The sequence below is a fragment of the Thalassophryne amazonica genome, chromosome 3, assembly GCF_902500255.1.
Source record: "Thalassophryne amazonica chromosome 3, fThaAma1.1, whole genome shotgun sequence".
Lineage (NCBI taxonomy): Eukaryota > Metazoa > Chordata > Actinopteri > Batrachoidiformes > Batrachoididae > Thalassophryne > Thalassophryne amazonica.
The window spans coordinates 103,093,000-103,117,485 of record NC_047105.1 but is presented as its reverse complement, the minus strand read 5'-3'; the positions used below and the strand labels follow the sequence as shown (position 1 = coordinate 103,117,485).

The 24,486-nt window shown below is 44.8% G+C and overlaps 1 protein-coding gene across 1 annotated transcript in view; it reads right to left on the bottom strand.

Moving 5' to 3' along the window:
- Window positions 1–24,486, bottom strand: part of LOC117507346 (inter-alpha-trypsin inhibitor heavy chain H3-like) — a 101,314-nt gene that overhangs the window by 42,773 nt on the left and 34,055 nt on the right. Inside the window, exons 13-15 of the mRNA XM_034167192.1 lie at window position 24,299; window positions 18,242–18,426; window positions 18,019–18,158 (exon numbers count right to left, since the gene is read on the bottom strand). Coding sequence (XP_034023083.1) covers window positions 18,019–18,158; window positions 18,242–18,426; window position 24,299 — 326 coding nt within the window. The remainder of the gene's footprint in view (window positions 1–18,018; window positions 18,159–18,241; window positions 18,427–24,298; window positions 24,300–24,486) is intronic.

The following is a 24,486-nucleotide window of genomic DNA, read 5'->3' as shown; positions in this document are numbered from 1 at the left end:
AATTAAATGAGATGAGATGAGGGCAGGGCAGGGCAGGGCATACAGGGAAGACATATGAGTAAAATTCAGCAAGATATTATCCTTATAAAGATCACAGAAACATTTGATGCCCTTCTTAGGTATTTTAGGTATTTTTCCTGACCAGTTTGCACACATTGCAGCAGAGAATTTGGTCCATTCCTCCACACAGACCTTCTCGAGATCTTTCAGGTTTTGTGGCTGTCACTGAACAACACTATCAGGTCCCTCCAACGATTTTCTATTGGGTTTAGATCTGGAGACTGGTTAGGCCACTCCAGGACCTTGAAATGCTTCTTATGGAGGCACTCCTTAGTTTCCCTGGCTGTGTGTTTGGGGTCATTGTCATGCTGGAAGACCCAGCCATGACCCATCTTCAATGTTCTTACTGAGGAAAGGAGATTGTTTGCCAAAATCTCACGATACATGACGCCATCCATCCTCCCTTCAATACGGTGCAGTTTTTCTGTCCCCTTTGCAGAAAAGCCCCCCCCAAAAATGATGTTTCCATCCCCATGCTTCACGGTTGGGACAGTGTTCTTGGGGTTGTACTCATCCTTCTTCCTCCAAACACGGCAAGTGGAGTTGATACCAAAACCCTCTATTTTGGTCTCATCTGACCACATTACCTTCTCCCATGCCTCCTCTGGATCATCCAGATGGTCAGTGGCAAACTTCAAACAGGTCTGCACATGTGATGGTGTGCCAGCCCAGTCTCTCATGTTTTATTTATTTATTTATTTATTTTTGTGCTCCTGTCATGAAATGAGTCAAATTTTTGTCACGGGTTTTTAAACTCACAATTACTAACCCGACTCCTACCCCCAACCCTAACCTTAACCATAACCTAATCCTACTCCTTTCCCCCACCCTAACCGTAATCACCCCGACCACCCCACTTCACTTTTAATTTCATGCAGCATTACGGAATGAATGAGAATGAATTTGTGCTGCCGTGACGAAAATGAAGCGCTTTTTGTCACAATATCACAAACAAATAGATTAATGCATATTTCGTGCTGCTGAATTACAACTTGTCGTGAGACCAGGTTGGGCGTGCACAGGGGGACCTTGGGTTCTCTGCAGGATTTGAAACCATGACAGCGTAGTGCTACCTATGGTAACCTTTGCGACTGTGGTCCCAGCTCTCTTCAGGTCATTGGCCAGGCCCTCCCATGTCATTCTGGGTTTATTCCTGACCTTCCTTACTCAGAATCATCCTTACCCCACGAGGTGAGATCTTTCATGGAGCCCCAGACCAAGGAATATTGACAGTCATCTCGTGTTTCTTCCATTTTCAAATAATTGCACCAACAGTTGTTGCCTTCTCACCAAGCTGCTTGCCTATTGTCCTGTAGCCCATCCCAGCCTTGTGCAGTCTAGAATTTTGACCCTGGTGTCCTTAGACAGCTCTTATACAGGTAACGAGTTCAAACAAGTGCAAGTAATATAGGTAATGAGTACAGAATAGGAGGGCTTCCTAAAGAAAAAGTAACAGGTCTGTAAGAGCCAGAATTCTTGCTGGTTGGTCGATGATCAAATACTTATTTCATGCAATAAAATACAAATTAATTATTTAAAAATCATGCAATGTGATTTTTTTTATTTTTTTTTTTATTTTAACATTCTGTCTTAGTGTCTAAGAAGGAAGGAGGAAATAAAGGGCCAAGAGCAGATGCAGAAACACATTTGAAGTGGAGTTGAACTTGATGCCATATTTTAACAGTGGCAAGCTCAAAATGATTATCTCTGTACTGAGACAGGGACAGGGAGAGCCGAAAATAATAAGGCAGAGAGAGAGAGGTAGATAAACATGACTGAGATTCTAACTGGCACTAAGTTGTATAAGGATCTTTTAAGCAGTAAATGTATTTCTGAATGTTAGTTGCACAGTAATAAAACATCAAATTAGGTAAATTGTTGAAATGTTGGTTCACTGAGCCAACACTTCTGTAATAATCATTTACGTACTCTTGGAGTTTTACCTGCGGTGTATGTTTGACAAATTTAACGGCACGTCTTTAATTACTGCAAAAACACTGCAATGGATGAAAGCAAACAAACTTCATAAGTATTTTGAACAGAAGCCTGTTAACAACGACGAAACAGTTTCTGAACAAAATGCTGCTTGTTGTCTGTAAGTTCCCTGGATGTGATGAGCCAAACAGAACCGCTTTAGATCACAGCCTCTCCGCGGGCTGCGAACCCTCCCGCAGCCATCGAAAAAATATCCGCCTTTTTTCTCCCGCGTTGAAACCGGAAGTGAACTTACAAGCACGCTCACTGGTCATTTGTGGTTGAGTGTATATGCTCACGTGTTTACTTTATTGAACCAACGGTTGGGCGTATAGCCACTCCATTTAAAAAAGTTTTTTTTTTTTTTGCAAGAACAGAAGAATACACTGAAAAACATATAAAAACTTGGGTAAAGCATTGATTTTCACTATATTAATCCTATCTAAAAGAGACACTGGTAAATTATCCCGTGTTTGAAAAGTTGACTGGACAATAATGGAATCAAATTTACAGCTGCAGAGCTTGAGGTGAACCACTTACATTCACTCCCAAGTATTGAATACTACACTCAACAAAAATATAAACACAACACTTTTGGTTTTGCTCCCATTTTGTATGAGATGAACGCAAAGATCTAAAACTTTTTCCACATACACAATTCACCATTTCCCTCAAATATTGTTCACAAACCAGTCTAAATCTGTGATAGTGATCACTTCTCCTTTGCTGAGATAATCCATCCCACCTCACAGGTGTGCCATATCAAGATGCTGATTAGACACCATGATTAGTGCACAGGTGTGCCTTAGACTGCCCACAATAAAAGGCCACTCTGAAAGGTGCAGTTTTGTTTTATTGGGGGGGGGGGGGGGGAGATACCAGTCAGTATCTGGTGTGACCACCATTTGCCTCATGCAGTGCAACACATCTCCTTCGCATAGAGTTGATCAGGTTGTCAATTGTGGCCTGTGGAATGTTGGTCCACTCCTCTTCAATGTCTGTGCGAAGTTGCTGGATACTGGCAGGAACTGGTACACGCTGTCGTATACGCCGGTCCAGAGCATCCCAAACATGCTCAATGGGTGACATGTCCGGTGAGTATGCCGGCCATGCAAGAACTGGGACATTTTCAGCTTCCAAGAATTGTGTACAGATCCTTGCAACATGGGGCCGTGCATTATCCTGCTGCAACATGAGGTGATGTTCTTGGATGTACGGCACAACAATGGGCCTCAGGATTTCATCACGGTATCTCTGTGCATTCAAAATGCCATCAATAAAATGCACCTGTGTTCTTCGTCCATAACAGACGCCTGCCCATACCATAACCCCACCGCCACCATGGGCCACTCGATCCACAACATTGACATCAGAAAACCGCTCCCCCACGACGCCACACACGCTGTCTGCCATCTGCCCTGGACAGTGTGAACCGGGATTCATCCGTGAAGAGAACACCTCTCCAACGTGCCAAACGCCAGCGAATGTGAGCATGTGCCCACTCAAGTCGGTTAGGACAACGAACTGGAGTCAGGTCGCGACCCGATGAGGACGATGAGCATGCAGATGAGCTTCCCTGAGATGGTTTCTGACAGGTTGTGCAGGAATTCTTTGGTTATGCAAACCGATTGTTTCAGCAGCTGTCCGAGTGGCTGGTCTCAGACGATCTTGGAGGTAAACATGCTGGATGTGGAGGTCCTGGGCTGGTGTGGTTACACGTGGTCTGCGGTTGTGAGGCTGGTTGGATGTACTGCCAAATTCTCTGAAACACCTTTGGAGACGGCTTATGGTAGAGAAATGAACATTCAATACACGAGCAACAGCTCTGGTTGACATTCCTGCTGTCAGCATGCCAATTGCACGCTCCCTCAAATCTTGCCACATCTGTGGCATTGTGCTGTGTGATAAAACTGCACCTTTCAGAGTGGCCTTTTATTGTGGACAGTCTAAGGCACACCTGTGCACTAATCATGGTGTCTAATCAGCATCTTGATATGGCACACCTGTGAGGTGGGATGGATTATCTCAGCAAAGGAGAAGTGCTCGCTATCACAGATTTAGACTGGTTTGTGAACAATATTTGAGGGAAATGGTGATATTGTGTATGTGGAAAAAGTTTTAGATCTTTGAGTTCATCTCATACAAAATGGGAGCAAAACCAAAAGTGTTGCGTTTATATTTTGTTGAGTATATACAAAAGGTACAGGTTACAGTCACTCACAATGACTAACAGTCCAGACACTGCCGTGGAAGGTCTTTTCTGCATTTGCCACAAGTATACCTGTTTGCAAACACACGAATGTGGTAAACACACAGACAGCAAATATGCAAACAGAAGAATGTGGCTAGCCAAGTCAGCCCCTCCCCTGAGGTGTTCTGAGACTTCCTTGTTTACATAACAGAAGTAGCTCTCCACGGGGGATCTTGGGGTCATTTGACTCTCCGTGGGCTTTACAGGTAGAAGGGAAAAGCTTGGACCTCCCAGTGTTAAAGCATAACTGATTACACAAATGAGAATAGCAAAATAAACAAGTGATAAACTAATGACCAATAATTAACACACAAACTGACAGAGCAAAGCTAGAACAGAACTGAACAATGGCCAAAGTATAAAAGTAACAAAAAAAAAACCAAAGTGACAAAGGAAAATAGAACAGGTAATCAACACATGATGAAATTAATCCGGGATGAAACCTGACAGTACTACCCACCCAGGCGGGTGTCACCCAACGGCCGCACAACCCCAGAAACGGCACAACACTGGTGGAGGTGGGGGGACCAGGAAGGGGGGGGGGGCAAACAAAGACCTGATGCACATGAGGGGACATAAAAAACTGGCGATCACCAGGAACACTGACAAGACTCAGGGACATAGGCAGGGGTATACCTGGAGCACACACGTCAAAAGGTTGGCCCTGAGGTCCAACGGCCTAGATGCCTGAGGGAACCAGGAGAACATGGTGGGTGGCCAACAGAGTCCAAGGTTGAATCGGGCGGACGGCCATGAGGCCCACTACAAAGCAAAGGCATACCAAGAACCCGACCCTAAGGTATACTGAAGTCCGTGGGTGAGGTAGAGGACCAATCATCAGCATCAGAGAGTTTTACTGCAGACTCTGGGGGAGGACAGGGAGTAGGAACAGTACGGGACGCAATCCACCAGCAAACCAACACCCACCCCCACCCCCCCAGCACCGCCGGTTCACAACGACTAAGAAGACCATCCATCCATCCATCCATTTTCTTCCGCTTATCCGGAGTCGGGTCACAGGGGCAGCAGCTCAAGCAAAGCCGCCCAGACCTCCCGATCCACACACACCTCCCCCAGCTCCTCTGGGGGAACCCCGAGGCATTCCCAAGCCAGCCAAGACATGTAGTTCCTGTGCTGGGTCTTCCCCAGAGCCTCCTTTCGATGGTACGTGCCCGGAACACCTCTCCAGCAAGGCGTCCAGGGGGCATCCGGAAAAGATGCCCGAGCCACCTCAGCTGGCTCCTTTGGACGTGGAGGAGCAGCAGCTCGACTCCGACCTCCTCCCAAGTAACCGAGCTCCTCACCATATATCTAACGGAGCGCCCAGCCACCCTGTGGAGGAAACTCATCTCAGCCGCATGTACTCGCGAGCTCGTTCTTTCAGTCATGAGCCAACTCTCATGACCATAGGTGAGGGTCAGAACGTAGATTGATTAGTAAATCGAGAGCTTTGCCCCCCTACTCAGCTCTCTCTTCACCACAATGGTCCGATACAGTGACCGCATCACTGCAGATGCTGCGACAATCCATCTGTTGATCTCTCACTCCATCCGTCCCTCGCTCGTGAACAAGATCCCAAGATACTTAAACTCCTCCACTTGAGGCAAGGTCACTCCACCGACCTGAAGAGAGCAAGGCACCTTTTTCCAGTCGAGAATCATTGCCTCGGATTTGGAGGTGCTGATTTTCATCCCGGACGCTTCACAGTTGGATGCAAACCGCCCCACTGCATGCTAAAGGTCCTGATTTGACAAAGCCAACAGAACCACATCGTCCGCAAACAGCAGAGATGAGATTCTGTGGTTCCCAAACTGGACCCCCTCTACACCCTGGCTGCGCCTAGAAATTCTGTCCATAAAGATAATGAACAGAACCAGTGATAAAGGGCAGCCCTGGCAGAGGTCAACGTGCACTGAAAACAGGTTTGACTTACTACCGGCAATGCGAACCAAGCTCCTGCTGTGGTCATACAGGGACCGGCTAGCCCTTAGCAAAGGACCCCGGACCCTGTACTCCCAGAGCACCCTCCGCAGGGTGCCCCGAGGGACACGGTCGAATGCCTTCTCCAGATCCACAAAGCACATGTGGAGTGGGTGGGCGAACTCCCATGAACCCTCGAGCACCCGATGGAGTGTGTAGAGCTGGTCCAGTGTGCCGCGACCAGGACGAAAACCACACTGCTCGTCCTGAATCCGAGGTTCGACTATCGGTCGAATTCTCCTCTCCAGCACACTGGAATAGACCTTACCGGGAAGGCTGAGGAGTGTGATCCCCCTGTAGTTGGAACACACCTCCCGTCCCCCTTCTTAAACAGAGGGACCACCACCCCGGTCTGCTGATCCAGAGGCACTGTCCCCGACCGCCATGCGATGTTGCAGAGATGTGTCAACCAAGACACTCCCACAACATCCAGAGACTTAAGGTTCTCAGGACGGATTTCATACACCGGGAGCCTTGCCACCGAGGAGCTTTTGACCACCTTGGTGACTTCGGCCTGGGTGATAGATGAGTCCCCAGTCTCTGCTTCTCTTCGGAAGACGTGACGATGGGATTGAGGAGATCTTCAAAGTATTCCTTTCACCGCCCGACAACATCCCCAGTCAGGGTCAACAGCTCCCCACCCGTACCATAGACAGTGCCGGTGGAGAGCTGCTTCCGCCTCCTGAGGTGTCGCACGGTTTGCTAGAATTTCTTTGAGTCCTCCTCCATGGCCTCCCCGAACTCCTCCCAGACCCGAGTTTTTGCCTCTGTGACCACACGGGCTGCAGCACTCTTGGCCTTCCGGTACCTGTCAGCTGCCTCCGGGATCCCACTTACCAACAAAGACAAGAAGGACTCCTTCTTCAGCTTGACATCATCCCTTACTTCCGGCATCCACTGCCGGGTTCGGGGATTGCCGCCGTGACACCAGAGACTTTGTGACCACAGCTACGAGCAGCCGCATCAACAATGGAGGTGGAGAACATGGTCCACTCGGACTCCATGTCTCCAACCTGCCCCGGGATCTGGGAGACACTCTCCCAGAGGTGGGAGTTGAAGACCTCGCTGACACAGGGTTCTGCCAGTCGTTCCCAGCAGACCCTCATGATACGTTTGGGCCTGCCAGGTCTGACTGGCTTCCTCCCCTCCCAGCGGATCCAACTCATCACCAGGTGGTAATCGGTCGACAGCTCAGCCCCTCTCTTCACCCAAGTGTCCAAGACACGTGGCCAAAGGTCAGATGAGTACAAAGACGATCATCGACCTCCGGCTCAGGGTGTCCAGGTGCCATGTGCACTTATGGACACGCTTGTGCTTGAACATGGTATTCGTGATGGACAAACTGTGATTAGCACAGAAGTCCAACAACTGAACACCACTCGGGTTCAGATTGGGAGGCCTTGCTTCCTGATCTCCCCCTCCAGGTCTCACTGGAGAACAATGGAGAACAATGGAGTCCCCAGTCGGAGCACTATCTAGTACCCCACCCAGGGACTTCAAGAAGGTTGGGTACTCTGCACTGCCGCTCGGCCCGTAGGCCGAGACAACAGTGGGAAACTTGTCCCCAACCCGAAGGCATAGGGACGCGACCCTCTCGTTCACCGGAGTGTACTCCAACACATGGTGACTGAGCTGGGGAGCAATAAACAATGCTACCCCAGCTCTCCACTTCTCCCCGTGGGCAACGCCAGAAAAGTGGAGCGTCCAGCCCCTCTCCAGGAGTTGGGTACCGGAGCCCAAGCTGTGCGTGGAGGTGAGCCTGACTATCTCTAGTCGGTATTTCTCAACCTCCCGCACAAGCTCAGGCTCCTTCCCCCCCAGTGAGGTGACATTCCACGTCCCAACAGCCAGGGGCTGTGAGCGCGGACTGGGCTGCCGGGCCACCCGCACTCGACTGCCACACAATCCTCTCTGCACCCGACCCCCATGGCCCCCTCTGCAGGTGGTGAACCCACAGGACTAAGAAGACCGTCAGAACAAAACAACTGAAGCACAAACCCGAGAGAGGAGTGGAGCTGTACAGTGATATACTGCACTAATGTGGAAACCCAAGGACACAGAGCCCTCACCCGAAAAAAAAAAAAAACAGGTCAAACTGTAAAGTAACAGAAAGGGAGAAAACCATAATAAAAACTCTGGGAACCAACCCCAAGTAATTCCAGAATCAAACATGCACGAAAACCTGGGCAATAAGTGCAGCTGTCTAACCTAAAAAACCCCGAAAGTAAAGTAAAACGAAAGGGCACAACCCCCACTCCCCCCAAAAATCCTAGAGCCTGCACTGGGAAAAGATCTACAAGATGAGCTAAATTGCTTCAGTAAACACAGAAATCACCGACAACCCAGCAAGACTTGTATAGCAGATAATCAATTGTCGAGAAAAAGTTTACCAGACCGGGGTGCGAAGTCGAATGCCCCATGCAGAGGACGATTAACCCACTTTAAAAAAGAAAACCCATGGCGTGAAGGCCGTCCATCCATTCATCCATTTTCTTCTGCTTCATCCGAGGTCGGGTTGCAGGGGCAGCAGCTCAACCAAAGCCGCCCAGACCTCCCGATGAACACACACCGCCCCTAGCTCCTCCAGGGGAACCCCAAGGCGTTCCCAAGCCAGCTGCGAAACGTAGTCCCTCCAGCATGTCCTGGGTCTTCCTGGGGCCTACTCCTGATGGGACATGCCCGGAACACCTCCTTTCAATGTGGAGGAGCAGCGGCTCGATTCAGAGCTCCTCCCGAGTGACCGAGCTCCTCACCCTATCTCTAAGGGAGCGCCCAGCCACCCTGCGGAGGAAACTCATCTCAAGCCGCTTGTACTCGTGATCTGTTCTTTTGGTCATGAGCCAAATCTCCTGACCATAGGGGAGGGCCAGGAACGTAGATCGATCAGTAAATGAAGAGCTTTTGCCCCCCTTCACCACGGCGGTCCGAACAGCGACCGCATCACTGCAGATGCTGCACACGATCTGTCTGTCGATCTCACACTCCAACCGTCCCTCTCCGTGAACAAGACCCAGAGATACTTAAACTCCTCCACTTGAGGCAAGGACACTCCACCGACTTGATTGTTACTGGCCTTCACACGTCTGGCTGTCGGCGTGAAGGCCAGTAACATAAAATGACCCAGAAAACAGAATACAGTAGGTAATAATAACCACCAGCTTGGTGCGATATGCAGGTGGGAATATTACAAAACACAGGCCAACCAACGGGTGCTGCTGCCATATCAGAATAAGGAGGAAAAACCATGCATGATCAGAATAAGCAATGTAAGAAAACTCACTGTCCTGCTGGTCTCGAATTCTTGAGTCCTCTTAGGAGGTGACTCTGATGACGGGATGTGAAGAGGAGACACTGAAGATAGTTTCCACAGTGTATGCTCTGCAGAATCAGCTGGTCCCATGCCTGATGGCACAGTGCGCACCATGTCAAGTCCAGCTGCTGACAGCGTGGTGTGCGCCATGTCGAGTCCAGCCGCTGACAGCACAGTGCATGCCGTGTTGAATCCAGCCACTGACAGCGCAATGCACGTCGTGTCGAGTCCAGCTGCTGATGGCGTGGTGCGCGCCGTGTCAAGTACAACCGCTGATGGCGTGGTGCGCACCGTGTCAAGTCCAGCTGCTGACGGCGTGGTGCGCACCGTGTCAACTACAACCGCTGACAGTGCAGGCCGCGCCGTGATGGGTCCAACATCTGGCAGGGAGGCGTGCTCCGTGACCAAAGCTGGATACTCAGGAGATGTGGGCGGCTCAGCTTGGTCATGAAATATGGGCTCTTCTGAGCTCCATGGTGACATAACTTTTCCCAGTGGCTCTATTAGTGATGTTGGAGGTGCGAGATCAGCTGATCTTGGAGGCGTGGTCGCTAAAGAGGGATCGGGCAACAAAAAAGCTTTGGCTTTCGTGAACTAGGCGAGCGAAGGAGCTGGGCACCATGGTTGCAGCACATGTGACCTCCAGGGTGCAGGCACAGGCCGCTGACTAGATTCAGCCGTAACCAGGCTGGAGATATGCCAAGGAGACGGATGTGGAGAAGCCTGTGATGTGATCGGAGCTTCCCAGGGCAGACACACTGATGCTGTCCTTTCAAAGTTGAGTGGTTCCTCTTGATCCAGTGCGGGTGCGCAAAGTGTTCGTGGTGTGGGCGTAGGAAGCTCCTGAGCTGGAGCTGAACTCGATGTCTCAGACAGACTAGATACAGCCAGTTTTTGCACTGATGTAGTCTATGGGGTCTTCAATAAAGGAGGGAACTCGTCCCTGTCTGAACAGTGTCTTTATCTCAGCGAGCTCCGGATAGGCTGTCTGAAGAGCTGGCTACGCCAAAAAAATTCGCTGATGGTTCCGCCGGCCTGAATTGTCCCAGTATTCGAAAAATAAATATTGTATCTTGAAAAACACTGTCGCCATGTCCTGGAGGTTCTGCCCCTCAGCCTCGGATGAAAAATCATTGTCCACATTGCTCCAACCAGATTCGCTGTCAGGGAGCTGAGGAGTGTGTGGCAGGTACTGCTCAGGTTGTCTTATCCAGGCTGGGAGGGGCTTAGCCGCAAACAGATTGTCCAGATCCTCTAGTTCAGGGAAGAACTCATAAAGCCAGGTGTTTGATTCCACCTCTTCGCAGGCTTGATCCAAAAAATCTAATTTTTCCCCTGGAATGGGCCAGTCGTGGAAGCAGACAAAAAATAAAAATAAAAACTCCATGTTAGAGAAGATCTCTTTTATGATGCTCATGTCCAGGTTCTTGGAGGTGTGAAGTGAGCCTGCGGTGTCCATATTTAGCTAGTTCGTTCTGTCAAGACTGCAGACACTGGGTGGCAGGGCACCAATGCAGGACTCATGGACACAGGTATAAGAGTTAAAGGGCTTTATCCAAAAATTGCAGATAAGGATACGGTACACAGTTAGGCAGTCAACGTGACAGACATACAGAAAAACGACAGATTTGGGCGTGATCAAACAATGAGCAAAGTTAACAGGAAACCGGCTTCAGAGAGATTAGAGGGCAAGACAAAGGCTAAATCCAAAAAAAGAGGCAGGGTCAAACACAGGCTGGCAATCAAGGACAAAGGCAGAAAACAGAGCTGGGATAGAAGACGGTGAGGTACATGAACTAGCAGTGAGGAGGTGAACACAATGGACTTAAAACATCTTAAACTAAAAAGTTAGAAAAAGGATCATACCCCGTACAGTTTTCATGGAGGCAGAAAATATCTATAGAGAGCAAAACTGTTTATGTACCAGGTTGTAAACATAAGTTGGACTTTTTAAAGCGTAGACTTTCATCTGTAATTCAAATGAACAATAAAATTGCACGAATGAGCAACTGTGCCCATTTTGATACAAAGTACTGGTGTACAGATGCAAAATGACAAAAATGTCACTGGTCAAATACTTACACCAGACTATGAGTCCAACCCTTCCAGTTTAACATGGTAATTCAAAACAGTATCATGATATACACTGTCAGGTTTCAGCCCGGATGCTGGGGTTTGGAGTCAATTTTTGCCTCTTTCTCTTCCCTCACCTTCTGCTCCAGCTTTGATTTACTAGTTATTTGTTTATTCCCTGTTCTAATTTGTTTTGTCACTTTGGTTCTTTGTTAGTTTATACTTTGGCCATTGTTCAGTTCAATTCTAGTTTGTTTTGTCAGTTTGTGTGTTTCATTATTGATCATTAGCTTATCACTTGTTTATTTGCTTTTCTCATTTGTGTAATCAGTTATGCTTTAATGTCGGGTTTTGTTTTCTGTTATCATGTAGTCTCTTTTTCTTATAGTTTGTTTAGAGCACTTTGTTTCTTAGTCAGTTCCAGTTTAGTTTTGTCCTTTACATTTATTTTTCTATTATTCTGTGATTAGTTCTCATGTAAGTGTTTCTTCTGTACTGTACTCTTCGTTACTCTGCTCTCATGTTCATGCTCAGTTCTGGTCTGGTTCATAGTTGTATTTTACTCTGTCCTAGGTTTCCGTTTGATCTGTGTTCTCCGTTTTCCTCACATCCATCTGATTGTGTTCCTGCACCTGTCATTGTGTCTTTGTCTGTCACTTTATGTTGTCGGCCTTGTGTTTTCCTTCACTCACTCTCTTGGCACTGGTTCGTTTATCTCTGACTTTTCATAACTCCACTTGTGTTGTCCTCCCAATCTTGCACCATGTATCATCTTGGATTCACCAAGATTTGGGTGTGGTTGCTTTGAGTAATGGTAACTGTGATGGTACCATCACAGATGTGTAAGTTGCCCATTCCATGGGCACTAACACACCCCCATACCATCACAAATGCTGGCTTTTGAACTTTCTGCTGGTAACAATCTGGATGGTCTTTTTCTTCTTTTGTCCGGAGGACACGATGTGCATCATTTCCAAAAACAATCTGAAATGTGCATTCATCAGACCACAGCACATTTTCCACTTTGTGTCTGTCCATTTCAAATGACCCTCGGGGCCCAGAGAAGGTGGCGGTGTTTCTGGATGTTGTTGATGTTATGGCTTTCACCTTTGCATGGTAGAGTTTTAACTTGCACTTGTAGATGTAGCGACGAACTGTGGTAACTGACAATGGTTTTCTGAAGTGTTCCTGAGCCCACGCAGTAATATCCTTTACACAATGATGTCGGTTTTTAATGGAGTGCCGCCTGAGGGATGGAAGGTCACGAGCATCAATGTTGGTTTTCGGCCTTACCGCTTAAGTGTACAAAGTTTCCAGATTCTCTTAATCTTCTGATTATATTATGGACTGTAGATGGTGGAATCCCTAAATTCCTTGCAATTGAACATTGAGAAACATTGTTCTTAAACTGTTGGACTATTTTTTTACGCAGTTGTTCACAAAGTGGTGATCCTCGCCCCATCTTTGCTTGTGAATGGCTGAGCCTTTTGGTGGTGCTCCTTTCATACCCAATCATGACACTCACCTGTTTCCCATTAGGTGTTCTTTGAGCATTCATCAACTTTCCCAATCTTTTGTTGCCCCATCCCAACTTTTTTGAAACATGTTGCAGGCATCCATTTCAAAATGAGCAAATACGAGGTCTATTAGAAAAGTATCCGACCTTATTATTTTTTTCAAAAACCATATGGATTTGAATCGCGTGTGATTGCGTCAGACAAGCTTGAACCCTCATGTGCATGCGTGAGTTTTTCCACGCCTGTCGGTTGTGTCATTCGCCTGTGAGCAGGCTTTGAGTGAGGAGTGGTCCACCCCTCGGCGGATTTTCATTGTCTGGAAATGGCGGAATGATTTGGGCTGTTTTTTTCCATCAGAATTTTTTCAGAAACTGTTAGAGACTGGCACCTGAAACCATTCGAAAAATTTATCTGGCTTTCGGTGAAAATTTACGGCTTCACAGGGAATAAGGACTGTTACTACAGCTTTTTCCTGACAATGAAAATCCGCCGAGGGGGTGGACCACTCCTCACTCAAAGCCTGCTCACAGGCGAATGATGCAACCAACAGGCATGGAAAAACTCACGCATGCGCATGAGGGTTCAAGCTTGTCTGATGCAATCACACGTGATTCAAATCCATATGGTTTTTGAAAAAATAATAAGGTCGGATACTTTTCTAATAGACCTCGTATTTGCACAAAAACAAAAATGTCTATCAGTTTGACCATTAAATATCTTGTCTTTGTGGTGTACCGAGTTGAATATAGGTTGAAGAGGATTTGCAAATCATTGTATTCTGTTTTTATTTACATTTCACACAACGTCCCAACTTCATTGGAGTTGGGATTGTAAAATTATGACTATGATGCCACATTACAGTTGTCATGCATGTGTTCTGTTTCAGATTTATATATAATTATTTCCTTCACTTTGATATCATGAAACTTGTTTTGCAGAGTAAAATTTACTCTGCTGGGATAACATTTTGGTCCCAGTCCAAATAGAGTTAAATATACTCTATCACATGCTAAATCAACTCTATCACAGTGTAAAATTAACTCTTATTGGAGCAGAAACACTTGATTTGACAAGACAGTAGAGCTGATTTTACTCTATAATAGATTGTATTTAACTCTATTTGGACTGGGATCAAATGTTATCCTGGCAGATTATATTTTACTCAGCAAAATTTACTGTGTGGTCAAGTTCCTGTCTTGGCAATGGATCAGCCTCTCTTTGCCCTTGGCAAAATGATTCAGTGGGCATTTCCTGAGAGCCATGGTGAAGACAAGTTTGTGCTGATGCTGGGTGGAATGCATACAGAGATAACCTTTTTCAAGGTACTGGGAGACCTGCTTGCAGACACTGGATGGACCACAGTGATCTCCTTTGCTGGTATTGCAACTGGTGGTGTTACTGACTCACTTTTGAAAGCCGCACACCTGACTATGACACGCTATGCCCACAACGTCACTGCAGTTGCTCTCTACCTCCTATAGTGTCAGGCTTACCAGTGTCAGAATCCAACAACATCAACCGCAGGTAACGTAATTGATTTCCATACTGGGTAAAAACATGTGTGAAGACTATCCACAGTTCCATTTTTGGAACATGATACTTGAGTTGCAGCTTAGTGTACGAGGGCTGTCCGTAAAGTATAGGTCCTTTTTATTTTTTTCAAAAACTATATGGATTTCATTCATATGTTTTACGTCAGACATGCTTGAACCCTCGTGCGCATGCGTGAGTTTTTCCACGCCTGTCGGTGACGTCATTCGCCTGTGAGCACTCCTTGTGGGAGGAGTCGTCCAGCCCCTCGTCGGAATTCCTTTGTCTGAGAAGTTGCTGAGAGACTGGCGCTTTGTTTGATCAAAATTTTTTCTAAACCTGTGAGACACATCGAAGTGGACATGGTTCGAAAAATTAAGCTGGTTTTCAGTGAAAATTTTAACAGCTGATGAGAGATTTTGAGGTGATACTGTCGCTTTAAGGACTTTTCACGGTGCGAGACGTCGCTCAGCGCTCTCAGGCCAGCGTTCATCAGCCTGTTTCAAGCTTAAAACCTCCACATTTCAGGCTCTATTGATCCAGGACGTCGTGAGAGAACAGAGACGTTTCAGAAGAAGTCGGTTTCAGCATTTTATCCGGATATTCCACTGTTAAAGGAGATTTTTTTTTAATGAAAGACGTGCGGACAGGTCCGCGCGTCGGGACGCAGCCGACGCGGCGCGGCGGCACAGGAAAAACACCTCCGTGTTGATAACCATTTGTTAAAATCCAGTTGGCTTTTGATGGCTTTCAGTGGAGTGAGTATATGAGAAATTGTTTATCAGCTGGAGATGTTCCAACTTGTCCTTAAGGCTTCCAGCAGAGGTGTTTTTCCTGTGACGGAGCGTCGCGGCGGCTGCGAGCCGACGCTGCAATCCGCCCGCACGTCTTTCACTAAAAAAATCTCCTTTAACAGTGGAATATCCGGATAAAATGCTGAAACCGACTTCTTCTGAAACTTCTCTGTTCTCTCACGACGTCCTGGATCAACAGAGCCTGAAATGTGAAGGTTTTAAGCTTGAAACAGGCTGATGACGCTGCCTGAGAGCGCTGCGCGACATCTCGCACCGTGAAAAGTCCTTAAAGCGACAGAATCACCTCAAAATCTCTCATCAGCTGTTAAAATTTTCACTGAAAACCAGCTTAATTTTTCGAACCATGTCCACTTCGATGTGTCTCACAGGTTTAGAAAAAATTTTGATCAAACAAAGCGCCAGTCTCTCAGCAACTTCTCAGACAAAGGAATTCCGACGAGGGGCTGGATGACTCCTCCCACAAGAAGTGCTCACAGGCGAATGACGTCACCGACAGGCGTGGAAAAACTCACGCATGCGCACGAGGGTTCAAGCATGTCTGACGTAAAAACATATGAATGAAATCCATATAGTTTTTGAAAAAAAATAAAAAGGACCTATACTTTACAGACAGACCTCGTACTTCAGTTTGTGCAGTCTATCTGTGAGGGTGATTTCAAACAATACGTTGATTCTCTGGTGAGGCTAACTCCTTGGATGTTTGCTACAGATCACACCAACTATGCAAGGTGGGTGTCAGTGCACCTGTAAGGCCTAGAACAGACACAACCATCAGTGTTTTGGGAGTTCTGCAAAGGTGGCTTTGTGGTTCAGAAAAGAGATTGCAGGTTCTCTCCTGTGGCACTCGATCAAGCACGTGAACAGGAGAATGCCTTGTTCAAAGGGGATGGAGGGGCAGTGGACCTTACAGACAACCCAGTAGCATTGTGTCGCTGGATAGTTGGTGGTCCAGAGATCTGCAGAATTATATGTGACTTCAAGAATGTTTCACACAAACAATGCAATCACAAACACCATGATGAGACAGACAGAGAGAAAGATAACTTCTCAGAAGACTGCAATAGAAGACCTTGGAAATCCTTTTCTTGAGGACAGCAATGATTTCTTGACACTTGACAGCAAGCTTGTGATTAATGAGTCCACTGTTGAAAGCATCAAGGGTGCTCTTGTCCTAGGTCAACAGCAGTATGAGGCCTTTGTTACAGTTGGTTCCCTTCTCACAGGGAACCAACACAACACCACATGTCACTTGTGCAGTACTGGATGGTGCCATGGTGGTGCACTCCCTTACTGTTGGAACAGCAAAGACATTTGCACAGTATGCAATAAAAGTCTTCAAACCCTACACCAAGAGTATCCTTCAGAATGGACAGAGAGTAGACGTTGTCTGCGATGTCTAGGAATTCAAAACCACAAGACGTCAACCAGAGAGAAGAGAGGTACTGGTATACGTAGGAGAGTAGCTCTTACTATAAAAATCCCTGGCAACTGGCAGAGCTTTCTGCATAACAGTGACAACAAACCAGAACTCTTTCTTCTTTCTATCTGTGAAATATAGCGAAGATTCGTCCCATCCTGTCTATGGTTGATGCTGAGACCCAGATTCATGCATTTGTCTTTTTTAGACTGGATTATTGCAATGTTCTATTTTCTGGTTTACCGCAGTCCAACATCAGTGGTCTTCATCTGGTTCAAAATAATGCTGCTGTCAGACTTTTGACATGAAGCAGAAACATTGACCACATTACTCTCATTTTGGCATCCCTTCACTGGCTTCCTGTCTTTTTGAGATCGGATGTTAAGGTTTTGCTACTAGTCTATAGGCACCTCCCTACCTAGCTGACCTAATTAAACCCTATGTACCGGCCCAAGCTTTGCATTCGCAGGATGCAGGATTACTTTATGTCCGGAGGGTGAATAAAAAGTCTGTGGGTCATAGAGCTTTCTCTTATCGTGCCCCTGTTCTGTGGAATGATCTCCTCAATAAAACAATCAGATTATGTAGAGACTTTTAAGTCCAGACTTAAGATGCACTTGTTTTCTCTTTTATATGGTAAGCGTATTGTGTTACTATGCTTTTTGTGCTTTTTTAACTGCTTTTATTCTTTATTGTGCTTTTTTAATCTTTTAATTGTGCTTTTTTGACCTTTCTGTTCATTTTAATTTTGTTGTCTGAATTGTTTTTGTGAAGCACCTTGAGGCGACGCTGTTGTGATTTGGTGCTCTATAAGTTAAATAAATTGAACTGAAATTGAATTGTGTTTATATTTTTACTCACTGTTGACATTTGTTTATGTAATTCGAAATTAAGCTATAATAGCAAAGATTAGTCATGATATCAAGTGACCTTAGACACTTCCACAAAAGTCTTGAAGTGTGAGAGTGAGATTAAAAGACAGAATAACAAAAAAACTGTCCCAGTATACGTTTTTGTGCTCATAGGTGGGACAAGAATACAGAAACGCATCATATTATGTGAATACATGACACATCATCCCTCAGACTGACCTCTTCTCCAGTAGCTGCTGGATGGTGAGGTAAGCCCACAGGCGCTCTGCAAAGTCCCCAAAGATGTATTTGTCTTCAGGGTAGGTCACACTCCAGTCCAGAGGGCTGGCCTTTCCCTGCACCTGGAAGATCTCTTCAGGCTACAGGAAAGATAAACTTATATTCAGCAAAGAAAATAGACATTACGATACTCCGTGTTGCTGCGTCATTATTTTTTTCTCACCCCCACAGCAACCACTTCTACAAGGAAGTTGTCCAAGTCATTGTCACTCAAGTGACCAGCGACCACGATCTCTGAGCCGTTAAACAACTGAGTGAAGTGGTTTGTGGTTAAAAAGTCCACTGCGTTCTCAGGGTAACGCAGGTCGACCTCTAAAAGCAGAGGGTTTGAAACCTCGTCATAGAACCCTGCAACAAATCCACAGACACACTGAGTTATATTGTTTCACTTCAATGTGTTAATAACATACAAGCGTGTGTGAAGGTGTCAGGATGATAAAATGATAAAAGCTGCTAAAAAATCTGATATACAATTATAGACTTTTGATTTTGGTGTACCGTGATTATGTGTACCTGGTCAGGATGGGGTTCACCAAGGCCTTGGCCGAGGTGTATGAAAGTAAGTAAGTAAATGTGGACATTATGGAGTTATACTTGATGTGGACATGTCCTGTCTCTGGCAATCAGTCTGTGAGCAGGACTTTTATGGACTGTATTTAAACACATTTGTGAGAGAAGACCGAGGAGCTGCTGCAGCCAGCAGTTCTTTTTTTTTTTTTTTTCTGTGCCCGTAGTTTTTACTGCATTGTGTACACGGCGTCGTTATGACGACACACGACGCAACTCGAAGCGGGCCAAAGTAGGCATTGTATTGCGTTATCTGATTGGTCATTATCGAAAGAAGGCGTCGCTCGATTGGCTAGCATTACACTGCACGTGAGGTGTACTCGGCTCCACCAGCGATCAACTCGGCTCCACCAGCGGTCAACTCAGCATGTGGTACAGCTCAGAAAGTGACGAATGGGCCAATCAGAAGTTGGCAAAATCACATACCATATAATAAATCAATTTATATTTAAATATCAGTATGTAAACTGTGACCATTTTTCACCTGTAAAAAATACACAATTTATCCTTTGATAAACCTGCTGATTGTTTGCTTGTTGTTTGTTTGTTTTTGTGTGTGTTGTTAGTGGTCTCCTGAAATGAACCCTATCGAATGACGTGAGTGAACAAATAAAGCCGTCAGTTCTCGTTTCTAGATATGATGATTCAAAAAACATAAATACTATCATATTTACTATACTATATTATATAACAGCTGAGTCGATCCTTGTCATTTGATTGGTGCTTTGTATGTCACGTGACATGGATTCCATTTACCATGCAATTTGGTTCCATACATTTTGTACCATTGAACGCTGTGAATCCTGCCCATACACACACTAGTGGGGGCGGCATTTAGCTAAAGATGGCAGAGTTTGTTTTGCTGATGGACGAAAATGTGAATGAGCTAATTCACAGTGCTAATTCTTCTAACACATACACACACAGAGACACACACACAAAACAAATCCACGAAGCCATCTGGAGGCATGAAGACATGTTAAGAAGATAACGTTAGTATGAAGGCTGGACAAATTTCTGACATGATTTTCGCTGGAGTGAGGAAGTACACAAAGTTTTTTGGGGGGTTTTTCGAAATACACAAAGTCAGTGCATGGCATCATGGACTACATCGTCAGAATTATTTTTGGACTAATTTAAAGTTCGTATTGGATTGTTGATGTCAGAGTCTCAAAGCAAGTCTCAAAGCAACAAGTCTCAAATCATAATGACCACCAATTGTTTGCAAGCTGACTTGAGACTTGAATTGGGACTTGCAGATTGATGACTTGAGAAAGACTTGACAGTGACTTCGTCCCACCTCTGCTAAATAATGAGGACAAACTGATTAGAAGCTGGTTAACTTTGATGCACCAGATCAATATCAAAGGCAAGCTTGTTTGCTTTTGTAATATCAAATATATTTGATATTATACCCTGCCTCACCCCCTATGAATGTTGAGATAGGCTTCAGCCCCCATGACCCTCACTAATTTAGAAGATCTTCACTTAGCCTGGAAAAAGAGTCTGTTGCTCTATAAAAAAGCTCTCCATAAAGCTAGGACATCTTACTACTCATCACTAATTGAAGAAAATAAGAACAACCCCAGGTTTCTTTTCAGCACTGTAGCCAGGCTGACAAAGAGTCAGAGCTCTACTGAGCCGAGTATTCCTTTAGTTTTAACTAGTAATGACTTCATGACTTTCTTTGCTAATAAAATTTTAACTATTAGAGAAAAAATTACTCATAACCATCCCAAAGACATATCATTATCTTTGGCTGCTTTCAGTAATGCTGGTATTTGGTTAGACTCTTTCTCTCCAATTGTTCTGTCTAAGTTATTTTCATTAGTTACTTCCTCCAAACCATCAACATGTCTATTAGACCCCATTCCTACCAGGCTGCTCAAGGAAGCCCTACCATTAATTAATGCTTTGATCTTAAATATGATCAATCTATCTTTATTAGTTGGCTATGTACCACAGGCTTTTAAGGTGGCAGTAATTAAACCATTACTTAAAAAGCCATCACTTGACCCAGCTATCTTAGCTAAATATAGGCCAATCTCCAACCTTCCTTTTCTCTCAAAAATTCTTGAAAGGGTAGTTGTAAAACAGCTAACTGATCATCTGCTGAGGAATGGTCTATTTGAAGAGTTTCAGTCAGGTTTTAGAATTCATCATAGTACAGAAACAGCATTAGTGAAGATTACAAATGATCTTCTTATGGCCTCAGACAGTGGACTCATCTCTGTGCTTGTCCTGTTAGACCTCAGTGCTGCTTTTGATACTGTTGACCATAAAATTTTATTACAGAGATTAGAGCATGCCATAGGTATTAAAGGCACTGCGCTGCGGTAGTTTGAATCATATTTATCTAATAGATTACAATTTGTTCATGTAAAAGGGAAGTCTTCTTCACAGACTAAGGTTAATTATGGAGTTCCACAAGGTTCTGTGCTAGGACCAATTTTATTCACTTTATACATGCTTCCCTTAGGCAGTATTATTAGAAAGCTGAAGTTATTGTACTTGGCCCCACAAATCTTAGAAACATGGTGTCTAACCAGATCCTTACTCTGAATGGCATTACCCTGACCTCCAGTAATACTGTGAGAAATCTTGGAGTCATTTTTGATCAGGATATGTCCTTCAATGTGCATATTAAGCAAATATGTAGGATTGCTTTTTTGCATTTGCCCAATATCTCTAAAATTAGAAAGGTCTTGTCTCAGAGAGATGCTGAAAAACTAATTCATACATTTATTTCCTCTAGGCCGGACTACTGTAATTCATTATTATCAGGTTGTCCTAAAAGTTCCCTGAAAAGCCTTCAGTTAATTCAAAATGCTGCAGCTAGAGTACTGACGGGGACTAGAAGGAGAGAGCATATTTCACCCATATTGGCCTCTCTTCATTGGCTTCCTGTTAATTCTAGAATAGAATTTAAAATTCTTCTTCTTACTTATAAGGTTTTGAATAATCAGGTCCCATCTTATCTTAGGGACCTCATAGTACCATATCACCCCAATAGAGCACTTCGCTCTCAGACTGCAGGCTTACTTGTAGTTCCTAGGGTTTGTAAGAGTAGAATGGGAGGCAGAGCCTTCAGCTTTCAGGCTCCTCTCCTCTGGAACCAGCTCCCAATTCGGGTCAGGGAGACAGACACCCTCTCTACTTTTAAGATTAGGCTTAAAACTTTCCTTTTTGCTAAAGCTTATAGTTAGGGCTGGATCGGGTGACCCTGAACCATCCCTTAGTTATGCTGCTATAGACGTAGACTGCTGGGGGGTTCCCATGATGCACTGAGTGTTTCTTTCTGTTTTTGCTCTGTATGCACCACTCTGCATTTAATCATTAGTGATTGATCTCTGCTCTCCGTCACAGCATGTCTTTTTCCTGATTCTCTCCTATCAGCCCCAAACAGTCCCAGCAGAAGACTGCCCCTCCCTGAGCCGGGTTCTGCTGGAGGTTTCTTCCTGTAAAAAGGGAGTTTTTCCTTCCAACTGTCACCAAGTGCTTGCTCACAGGAGGTCGTTTTGACCGTTGAGGTTTTTCTGTAATTATTGTATGGCTTTTGCCTTACAATATAAAGCGCCTTGGGGCAACTGTTTGTTGTGATTTGGCGCTATATAAATAAAAATGATTTGATTTGGTTTGATGGATGGATGAACGGACAGACGGGTGGATGGATGGACCTGTAAGCCACCTAGTCATTATTCATTTCCAAAGCCTGGCTCTGGTGGCCACCTCTAAGAACACTGGGTTGAAGTTAATAAGATCTTTCAATCATTTGAATAGTGAGAGATCATCAGCACTACTTGTACAAACAAATATTTTTTTAATGATTCAGAATTTCTGTTTTTTGACCTTCAAGCGACAGTGTGGTGTCATTTATCACCCCACTCAATTATTTATATGTGCCATTGTGATATTTTTAATAGGGAAAAATGTGTTGTACCATTAATTTGTCAGTTTACTTATCTTTCAGGGGTTTTTTTTTTTTTTTTTTTTGGTGTTAGGGTTTACAATAATTATTTATTTATTTATTTATTTGTTAATTTATTTTATTTATTTATTATTTATAATTGTTCCACTGGTGTGGCCAGGATATTGGAAGGTTTTGTGGGGTCATTTATGAACGCAGAAGGATATGAATATTTGTAATATTTTTGCTTCTAGTTTAGTTTAGTTTTGTTTTGTTTGTTGGGGGCACCCGCTCATGTAGATTTGAAAGGTTCATTTGAAACTCATGAAAACACCTTAATTCATTGTTGGTAATTATACACGAATGAACAGCTGCTTATGAATGCTATACTGCATTTATAGCACCCCTAAATATACTGCACACTGTGGCTTTAATCAATTTTTACATCTGCCAAGGATGTAATAAAATCATTGGCATTTATTTATTTATTTAATTATTTGTCTGTCTGTCTGTTGGAAGGATTACGTCAAAACTACTGCACGGCTTTTGATCAAATTTTCACCACAGATAGATAGTAGGGCATGGAAGACTCCATTAAATTTTGGAGGTGATCTGCTTCATGTTTCACTTTATATAGACTTTGAAGGATTACTTCAAAACTACTTCAGGGATTCTCACCAAATTTGCACCACAGATAGACATTAGGGAATGGAAGACTCCGTTGAATTTTGGAGGTGATCCGGATTCTGAATCAAGATTTCCTTTTGTATAGGCTTTGAAGGATTACTTAAAAATGATTTCATGGATTATCAACAAATTTGGACCACAGATAGACAGTAGGGCATAAAAGACTCCACTGAATTTTGGAGGTGATCCAGATCCATACAGTGGGGAAAATAAGTATTTGATCCCCTGTCAGTTTTGCAGGTTTTCCCACCTACAAAGAATGGAGAGGTCTGTAATTTTTATCGTAGGTACACTTCAACTGTGAGAGACAGAATCTAAAAAAAAATCCAGAAAATCACATTGTATGATTTTTTAAATAATTAATTTGCATGTTATTGCATGAAATAAGTATTTAACCCCCTACCAACCAGCAAGAATTCTGGCTCTCACAGACCTGTTAATTCTTCTTTAAGAAGCCCTCTTATTCTGCACTCTTTACCTGTATTAATTGCACCTGTTTGAACTTGTTACCTGTATAAAAGACACCTGTTCACACACTCAATCAATCACACTCCAACCTGTCCACCATAGCCAAGACCAAAGAGCTGTCTAAGGACATCAGGGACAAAACTGTAGACCTGCACAAGGTTGGGATGGACTGCAGGACAACAGGCAACAACTAATATTTATTAGAAAGTGGAAGAAACACAAGATGACTGTCAATCTCCCTTGGTCTGGGATTCCATGCAAAATCTCACTTTGTGGGGTAAGGATGATTCTGAGAAAGCTCAGAACTACACAGGAGGACCTGGTCAATGACCTGAAGAGAGCTGGGACCACAGTCACAAAGATTACATTAGTAACACATGATGCTCTCATGGTTTAAAATCCTGCAGGGCAGCAAGGTCCCCCTGCTCAAGCCAGCACATGTCCAGGCCTGTTTGAAGTTCACCAGTGACCATCTGGATGATCCAGAGGAGGCATGGGAGAAGGTCATGTGGTCAGATTAGACCAAAATAGAGCTTTTTGGAATCAACTCCACTTACCATGTTTAGAGGATGAGAACAACCCCAAGAAAACCCTCCCAACCGTGAAGCGGAGCGTGGGGGTGGAAACATCATACTCTGGGGGTGCTCTTCTGCAAAGGGGACAGGATGACTGCACCGTATTGAAGGGAGGATGGATGGGGTCATGTATTGCAAGATTTTAGCAAACAACCTCCTTCCCTCAGTAAAAGCATTGAAGATGGGTCATGGCTGGGTCTTCCA